The following is a 9619-nucleotide window of genomic DNA, read 5'->3' as shown; positions in this document are numbered from 1 at the left end:
TGAACCAAAACAAGAGCTTGGTGCGCCGGCACCTTGGAGCGTGGAGCTCGCCGGCAACGTCATCGACCCTCCGACTTGGTGTGGAGCGGCGACGACACCTTTGTGCGGGGGACGTGGAGACCCCCATCCTTTGTGGAGAAGCTCCTTAGTGGAACCCAGGGCCAAGGTGACTGTGATTGTGTTCACGGAAGAGACTTGGTGGCCGAGTAGCAATACTCTTAGTGAGTGCTACAACAACGTGGATGTAGGTGTGCCTTTGTGGCTAACCGAACCACGGGATAAACACCCGCGTCAAGAGTTTGCTATCTCCTATCCCGCTCTTTAAGCTTCCGCATTTCATTCTAGTAATTTGTATACCTTTACTTTCATAGAATAGTTTCTTGATAGGAAAGGCTATAGGTTGCTAAACTCTTTTGGGATAGGGGTTTTACACTAGAACAACCTAGTTGCACATCTAGATAGCTTGTTTTAGTTTAAGCTTTGTGCAAACTAGTTGGAGCCATAGGTCTAAGTTTTTATTAGTGCCTAATTCACCCCCTCCCCCTCTTAGGCTAGAGCACCCGATCACTTTCATCGAGCCCTAGTAATCCTCCACATTCGGTATGGGGGGTAGAAGGTGCATAAATCCGCCGGGGTGTACGGGCTTCTCTCGTTACTTCGATAGCGGTCTCCCAGTTGTGTAGTTTAATCTCTGATGATCTAACCATAAGATAGCATAGATATAGCTAGCCTATCACAGTTGACTCGAGCTCTAACTTCTACCTTGCTCCCGGCCTATAGCATCTTCTTTTTCTTTTATTTATCTTGAGGGTAGTTTGTGTGTGTATCACACTAACTCCTACCATGTTATATATCTTACCCCTATTTATGCATTTGAATATCCAATTGAGATAAAGTTCATCAACTAGTCTATATCTCTTCCTTCACCGTCTCCCCTGCGGAAATATAAATGACACCCCGGTATACTCCCGGGTAAAATGCTGCAGTGGTATTTCGTGCGCTTGTGGATTTATTCGTGGTTCATGAAATATCTATCACCCCAATTGGCATCTGCGGGCGTCATCGCTGTTTCCCGGTGGCGACGCTGGTAGGCGCCAACAACGACACGGCGTCTCACAATTCTCCCAATTCTTTCTGGATTTGGATTGAAGTTATTTGGAAGGTCGAAACCGTTCATGCACTGCTCTGCGTCAATCGCAAGATAGAGAGAGCAATGGTAACCCCACTAAGATTAGCAGTGACAAACTATTAAAGTTTATCAAACTATTTGCGATATCTTTAGCCAATTGCTTTCCCGGCAACTGACTTGTGGGTCCTTTGATCCATGCCAATGCCTTCCTATCCCTTTGATCAAACTGACATTCAATCCTCGACTCTGAAGCATTGTACTTGGGCCACATTGCTCCTGGATCGAAGACGTGGTAGCTTGTGTAGGGGTGCCAGGTCGGTCGTCCTAGGATAGGCCGGTCGGCCTGGGTATTCACCTAATTTCGTCCATTTTAGCACATGTTTTCCTAAAATCATAATTTATTCAAAACTTATAGAATTTGTTAGAAATAAATAAAAAATAAATTTATTTTTATTTATATATAGGTCCCTACCGCCTCCCTGCCGGGCGGTAGGGGTACAGAACTGTAAAACCTAAAACCAAAAATATATTTCTGTAATTTTTTTTGAAAAATACAAAAATAAAAAAGACGTGTGTTGCAGCACGAGGTGCTTCTGCGATAGCGCAATGCGCAGCAGTGCACGCCACAAATACACTTGCGGAGGATTGTGCACCTAATCAATCACTCCTATAAAAAAGCCCTGTTTGGCAAGGCTCCAAACCGGGCTTCACCTCCGGCTCTATGCAGAGCCCTGCCAAACGGAATGTCCACCGCGGCTCCAGGGGTGGAGCCTCGCCGGAGTCTCGGAATTTCCGCTCTCTAGAGCATCTAGAGCAGAAGGACGGAGTTGGAGCTGGGGAGATCATTCTGTCCGTTGGACCACCTTGTCCTCGTGAGGGACAGCGAGACGTGGGCGGAGGAGGAGGCACGAACCGCTGTCGGAAGGAGCAGGACGGAGAAGGCGAGGTCCGCCACCACTGGCGCTAGGAGGAGGAGGCGCGGTCCGCCGCCACTGGGAAGAGGAGGAGGCGCGGGCGGGCCGCCGCCGCTGGGAGGAGGAGGCGCAGGGTGCCGACGATGTGGAAGGAGGAGATGCAGGCCGCTAGCGCTCGATCTGGGGGAGGAGGAGACGCGGGCCGTCGACGCTTGATCTGGGGAGGAGGAGGTGCGGGCCGCTGTGCTGGGAGGAGGTGCGGCCGTGCGGGGAAGGAGACGGGGATAGGTGTGGGGCGGATGGATAAAAGGAGAGGAGAAAAAAAGTAAAGAAAAATAAAAAGGAGAGGAGAAAAATAAAAAAAGAAAAAAAGAAAAAAAAGTATAGAAAAGAGCAAGTGAAACATTTTATAAGTTCAATTTATCAAACATTTGAGATGCCGCTCCACCGAAAGAGCTGCACCCGACATTCCTTCGGACGGCAGCGGCACCAGGGGTGGAATCGAGCCGAGCCTCGACTTTTTTCGAGCTTTATTCGAAATCAATATATTCGTATTTATTATAGTCTCCCGCGTTGTTTGATATGCAACTTCAAATCGAGCATAACGAGCCGAGCCGAGCCTGCCAAAATTGATTTTTGTTCCAAATCAACTAATCTTTATTTAAAAAAAAAAACGAACATAATCGGAGCAATTTTGAAACAAACCACCGAACCAGATTAACCAGTTTTTTTTTTCCAGCCCTGGCAGCGCTCCGCCCGGCCCACCTAGCGCATTCTCCCGTGACCCCTCGTTCGCTGCCTACTGCCTCCCGTCCCGTCTCGATCCCCTTCCCTCCCCCTTCCGCCTCGTCAGTTTCTACCCTGCGGCTTGCCCCTTCTCCGGCCGCCCTAGCCGCCCCGCTGCCGCCGCCGCAGAAGGCCGATCCGACCACCCCGAGGTCAGGTGAGATCCGCCGCCCGTCTCTGCCTGCTTCCACCGCTAGATCTGCTTCTCGCGTTCCACGCTCCACGATCGCCGCGGCCGGTCCTCGATCCAGCCGCTGTCGCTGCGGGTCGAGGGCTTGTTGCCGCCTTCGTTCGGTTTCGGTTATTCCCCTGCCAGATGCGGGAGTTTCTGGTTCGTCATGGTTTGGGTTCTCGTTGGTTGTGAGAGTTAGGCGGCGTGTGTGGAGGTGGATTTGATTGCCGGATGGGCGCGAGCCTGGGAGGCGGTGATCTGTTGGTTATTTAGGTAGGTATATATATCTTGTTTGGATCGGTTCTCGTTGTGTTTTGTAGATGAGTATATCGCCGTGTCGGTCTGTTATCCGTCTCGTTATGTGTGCATCACTATCCATCTCGTATTGAAATTCAGTAATTTATTCAGAAACTCAATAAGCAATTGTGGAGGTGAATAATGTGGTTGACTGGTTAAACAAATTAGATTTCCGAAACAGAAGTCGATTTTTTTTCATGCTGCTTTAATGAGAAGAAAAAATAACCATACAAGTTGAAGCCATAAAAACTTTTTTGGTACATGATGACCAGATCTATTGATTCCGAAAATCAATTTTCTGGAGCATCTGCCTGCCCTGATACAATTCCTCAACGTGTTTAAAGGATGGTGTTTCTTTCACTAAAATCATGTTTAGACAATAAATATGCATCTTTGTATGACATTTTTAGTTAGGTACTTGTCACACTGCTAGGGTACATGAATTTGTTACTTCTATCTGGACCATGTCTGTCACAGTAGCATCCTTATGTTCATGCAAGTCAATCTCAGGGATTTCTTGAATTGCAAATTTGTAATAGTTTGGTTTATCTAATATTTGATTATGTTATCAGAGATTTTATTGTTGATATTTTTTATCCAAACATGCCTTTCTAATTTGTTTCTCTTTGTTTATGCAACTGGAGTTATGATGATTTTTCCTTTTTATTTGTTAGAAATTTTAGAATTACTAATTGCTTATGTTTTCTCATTTACAAATTCAGAAATCCTTGATAAACTTGATGGCAATGATTGATGAGCCTCTGTATCCGATTGAGGTACTGATTGACGAGCTTAAGAATGAGGATATCCAATTGCGTCTAAACTCCATCAGAAGACTTTCCACAATTGCACGGGCGCTTGGGGAAGAAAGAACCAGAAAGGAACTGATTCCTTTTCTTAGTGAAAACAATGACGATGAAGACGAGGTGCTTCTTGCAATGGCTGAGGAATTGGGTGTGTTCATTCCTTATGTTGGGGGTGTAGAACATGCACATGTTTTGCTTCCTCCATTGGAGACATTGTGTACGGTGGAGGAAACTTGTGTCCGTGATAAGGCAGTTGAATCTCTGTGCCGTATTGGTGCGCAGATGAAGGAAAATGACATTGTCGACTGGTTCATTCCAGTAGTAAAGGTAAGAGGTTCATAAGTACTGGAAAGTACATTTGTTGTTCTAAATAAATTATGCTGCTATTTGTTCTAAATAAATTATGCTGCCATTGTAACTCTATTTAATATTTGTGAATGTTGTTAGCTCAAACTGTCCACATTATATTTCATGCAACTATTTATCTAATCTTCCTTGCTTTGTCTTACAGGCTAGCTTACTACTCATGTATGGTTCTTGTGTTTCCCACTTCCCATGCTTTAATAATTTCAGTATGTCTTGTATTGATTAGCTTAGCATAGTTTTCTGAACCATGTGCACTATCACCTGATGTTCCTGATAGTGTAGTTTCACAGGTTTATATTTCATAGGTCGAATTATTGATTACGAGTCATCATTCCTGAGCAGATGTTATGTTACCACTCATTGCTATATCACATGGTTTTGTGCTAGTTTTCCATTTGATCTCTTATCTATGCAGATTTTCATTCTAATATGATTTTACCACTCCATTTTGGTGAATCTTCAGTGTTCAATTATTACAAATAATCTGTGAATGTCAATTTTGTGGTTGCATGTCATGTTGTATTGGAACCTCTTATGGCCATGAATTATTTGTCCATGTTTTACTCCATTCAGAGGCTAGCTGCAGGTGAGTGGTTTGCAGCTCGGGTATCATCATGTGGTCTTTTCCACATTGCCTATTCAAGTGCCCCGGACCAACTGAAAGCAGAATTGAGGACTATCTATGGTCAGTTATGTCAGGATGACATGCCTATGGTCAGAAGAGCAGCTGCATCAAATCTTGGAAAGTTTGCGGCCACAGTTGAACAAAGTCATTTGAAGACGGAAATAATGTCAATATTTGATGATTTAACCCAAGATGGTAAATTTTTATACATTATTTTATGGTTCTTCATTCATTTCTCACAGTGGATATGTCCTGTTCCTTATCTATATTGTTTGAGATAACTATATGTGTTTATACATGTTTCTTTGACTGTCCTTGGGACCTGAAACATGCCTTCTGTTTTATTTATCCTAAAATCAGTAAAAACTCAAGCTATTTTTTATGCTTGAATATATTAAAGTCAGAACTCACTCTGAAAGGTGCACTACACCAGGCTTTGTACCAATATTTGGAAACCATTAATCAGGCTTGAATCAATGAGTTAGTGGATGCTCATTGTCATATGCATTTTGAGCATCTTTGGAAGTTTGGAACTGTCTAAAACTTATGGTCTTTATATTTCAGATCAAGATTCAGTGCGTTTGTTGGCTGTTGAAGGCTGTGCTGCTCTTGGTAAATTGTTGGAACCACAAGATTGTGTAGCACATATTCTCCCAGTTATTGTCAATTTCTCCCAGGTACATTGCTCCCATGTTGCACCCATACATCTTTGGAACACATTCGTAGTTGCCAGTGGTTGATAATTTATCAGAGTTCTCTCTTAAGATTTCAACTTGCTGAATTCAATACATCACCACTCATATATGTTACATGCTTAGAGTTCCTTTGTTTCCTTCGATAGGATAAATCTTGGCGTGTTCGTTATATGGTTGCCAATCAATTGTATGAGCTCTGTGAGGCTGTTGGCCCTGAGCCTACAAGGTATTATGTCTTCCTTACAAGATAGCTAAACATACAATTGTAGGATACTAAAACATATTTTCTAAATTCTTCTGGACTATATAACCCCATAAACTTTTTAAGTGGATGAACTCTTCTTTTTTGGCAATAGAGCTGATTTGGCGCCTGCATATGTTCGTCTCCTTCGTGACAATGAGGCTGAAGTGCGGATAGCCGCTGCTGGAAAAGTTACTAAGTTCTGTCGCATATTAAGTCCACAGCTCGCAATTCAACACATTCTTCCATGTGTTAAGGTGGGGGGGAATAAGTTATGAAACATCATTTTGTTACATTCTTTTCTCAGCGAACTAACTCATGCCAACCGCATTTACAGGAATTGTCATCAGATTCATCCCAGCATGTTCGTTCAGCTTTGGCTTCAGTCATTATGGGGATGGCTCCTGTTTTGGGAAAGGTGCTATCCGTGATGCAAACGTAGTTTCTAGAGTTTGCTGTAAACAACTGTTGGCAGTCCATGAAAGCTGATCTTAATTTCTGATTTTTGGCAGGATGCTACCATTGAACAACTTCTTCCTATTTTTCTCTCTTTGTTGAAGGATGAATTTCCTGATGTTCGACTCAACATAATCAACAAACTTGATCAAGTGAATCAGGTCAGTGCCATTTTTTGTTACTGGATCAGGTCCGTCTTTTTCTTTGCGTTTTGGATCTTTAAATTAGCTGTTCTTTTTAGTTTTTCCAGCTACAAGTATGTTGGGTACCGTTTTCTATTATCAAATTTCCTGATGATTGGTGAATTTGTTTTGATCTTTCAGGTTATTGGAATTGACTTGCTGTCTCAATCACTGCTTCCAGCCATTGTAGAACTTGCAGAGGATAGGCACTGGAGAGTCCGGCTTGCAATAATTGAGTACATCCCATTGTTAGCAAGTCAATTAGGTGTTGGGTTTTTCGATGACAAGTTGGGGGTGCTCTGCATGCAATGGTTGGAAGATAAGGTTTGTATTATTAATTATTGATGTGCTGAATATCATAACAGTAATTCCATGGTTTCTCTCGAGCGTCTCTATCTTCTAATATCCCTGAGTGCATGTATAGGACCTTGTAATGTATTGATTGATGGTTGGATCAGTATGATTAACTAATGAAAATTTGAATTTCAGGTCTTCTCTATCAGAGATGCTGCTGCTAACAACTTGAAGCGCCTTGCAGAGGAGTTTGGTCCAGAGTGGGCAATGCAGCATATAATTCCTCAGGTTATTTATCTACTATCTCAACACCTGATATTTGCATTTTTATTCCTCAAGTTATCATTCCAGTAGAATTGTCAGTTATTCTATGGCTTAGGTTTTCTCTGATTTGTTTGATACCTAACATGATGCCAATTAGTTATTGTGCAAGTGCTGTAAACTTTGTAAATATCAATTAATTAAACTTGTAGCTCAGTGTGCAAATGTTAGTTAAGTTTGGTCATACCAAATAAAGTAAATTCATATCTGAAAGAATTGCACATCCTCCAAATTTCATGCTGCTGCAAATTATCCTGGCAATGAATAACTAACTTTAGTGAATATGTGCCATTTGCATTCCAACCTTAAAAACTCTCTTGTTTGATTTTTCAGGTGCTGGAAAAGATCAACAATCCGCACTACCTGTACCGCATGACGATTCTGCAAGCTATCTCATTGTTGGCCCCTGTCATGGGTGCAGAAATCACTTGTCAAAAGCTGCTTCCAGTCGTCATTAATTCTTCAAAGGACAGGTGAGTGATCAGAGCATCCTGAGATAAATCCCATCTTTTCAAGGTCTCACTAACATGGATTAAATTTTTCAGGGTTCCTAACATCAAGTTCAATGTTGCAAAAGTACTGCAGTCGCTTGTACCAATCCTTGATCAATTTGTGAGTTCCTATGGGTTTTTACAATACGTTTGAAGTAATGTTATTGGGGATATCATCAATGCTTACTCTGCAGGTTTTGGAGAAGACTGTGAAACCGTGCCTTGTTGAGCTCAGCGAGGACCCTGATGTGGACGTAAGATACTACGCAAACCAGGCCCTGCAGGCGTGCGATCAAATGATGGTGTCGAGCTAACGAGTCTGATATTTAGAGCTTGATTTTTCTTAGTCCAATTTTGGAGTACCTGTAATTTGGCTTTTAGATTGAAGAGTTCCTTCTAGCCTCAGTAACAGATCAACTTCCATGCTGATAAATGGACGTCATCCAAAATTAAATACCTTGCTTGTTGTGTTAATCCATTAATGTTGTAATTGAGCAAGACACAACACATCGCTATTATGTGTGTTTACAAGGTAGATTGGACTTGTCCGTTTTTTAAATGAAATGTAGATTTGGCTTTGCTTTGATTTAGTGTGTCTAAAAGCATCTCCAAGAGGCTCGGTAAAACGGACTGGCTCGTTAAAAAAAGAAAATACCCGGTTAAAACGTGGTAAAACGGACTGGCTCGTTAAAAAAAAAAGAAAATATCCGGTTAAAACGGGATCCAACTGAATCTCATTTTTCCTCTATATTTATCTCGATTGGTGTTCCGTCGCCCTCCCTTTGCATCTTTACGGAGTTAACGCGCCTCGCCATCGCCCTCATGCCATGTGAGCGTCCCCTCTCCGCGTGCTGTTTTTCCTTCTTGTGCCTCAATATTCACGCACCTCTCCGGTGCTCTTCATTCTTCTGGCTTGTGTTCGCGCACCTCAATGTTCTTGTCGGCCGTGCTTCCTGGTTCTTCTGGCTTGTGTTCACGCACCTCGATGTGGAGCGCACACTACTATATAAAATGATTACCGCAAATTTTTTTAGCAGCTCCGAGGCGGTCATTTTTTATTAACCGAGGTGGTTAGAAAATCACATCGCAAAATACATTAACCGAAGTGGAGACAATTAAAATGACTGCCTCGGATAATACCCCTATTTTTGGAGGCGGACACATTATAAAGATCCGGCTCGGTTAATGGACCAGCCCAATAGAAATTCAAATAAGCCTGGTTGCTGGGAGGGGTACTGATAGGTAGGGACGGGTCCCCCAACAAACACATTCCAACCTCTCTCCAGAGCCCAGCCATCGGCCCAAGAAGGGCTCAAGTGGTCTACAAAACAGTCGTACGTCGCGTCCGACACCCGACCGCGTTAGAGGAAGAAGGGACACACGGCAGCACCCCGACCGCAGGCACATGCGGAAGCGATCCGTACGGGCCATCTGGGTCTTGCTCGCCAAGGATACGACCCAGGCCGAGGGCGTGGTGGTCACGCCTACCCCCCATGCCAACGTACGCACTGCCCACTCCCATGGAGCGTGTTCGTGCACCCGAACAGGACCTCCTGACGGGGTCACAGTGCGAATTGTGCCACCTACCCGTACCTGCGGCAGAAAACGGGAGAGAGGGCGTCAACTCCTCCGCCCCGCACGCCGTCATCATGACCACCCTGACACCGCACCATCAGCGCCAGGCGATTGCGACCGGGCGAGGCCGCCTGACAAGCTGAGCCCATCAGCAAGCCTGCCACTCCCCGGTCAGAGTCTGCTCAGGGAGGGACGTGCGGAGGACGTATGGATGGGCAGACGGCAGGACGACCGTTGAGCCCCGACCGAGCAGGGAGACCATCCCGATC

General features: G+C 44.1%; 1 protein-coding gene across 6 annotated transcripts; it reads left to right on the top strand.

Annotated features, from left to right (window-relative positions):
* The first annotated feature begins 2811 nt into the window (after positions 1-2811).
* On the top strand, positions 2812-8361 carry LOC120698958 (serine/threonine-protein phosphatase 2A 65 kDa regulatory subunit A beta isoform-like). 6 transcript variants are annotated; one of them, XM_039982774.1, is made up of 13 exons: positions 2812-2981; positions 4021-4431; positions 5044-5290; positions 5660-5772; positions 5937-6016; positions 6147-6288; positions 6369-6449; positions 6544-6648; positions 6811-6993; positions 7159-7251; positions 7618-7757; positions 7830-7896; positions 7970-8334. In XM_039982774.1, exons 2-13 carry the CDS (start codon positions 4039-4041, stop codon positions 8087-8089), a joined length of 1764 nt encoding a protein of 587 aa, XP_039838708.1. In that variant the 5' UTR covers positions 2812-2981; positions 4021-4038; the 3' UTR covers positions 8090-8334. The 6 variants fall into 6 exon arrangements, with proteins under 6 accessions (XP_039838708.1, XP_039838703.1, XP_039838707.1 ...); XM_039982769.1 differs by having other exon boundaries at positions 2814-2986; positions 7970-8361; XM_039982773.1 differs by having other exon boundaries at positions 2845-2986; positions 7982-8334.
* The last annotated feature ends 1258 nt before the right edge of the window (positions 8362-9619 follow it).

This window comes from Panicum virgatum, chromosome 3K, assembly GCF_016808335.1.
Source record: "Panicum virgatum strain AP13 chromosome 3K, P.virgatum_v5, whole genome shotgun sequence".
NCBI lineage: Eukaryota > Viridiplantae > Streptophyta > Magnoliopsida > Poales > Poaceae > Panicum > Panicum virgatum.
The sequence above is the reverse complement of the archived record's forward strand: the minus strand, read 5'-3'. Positions and strand labels throughout refer to the sequence as shown.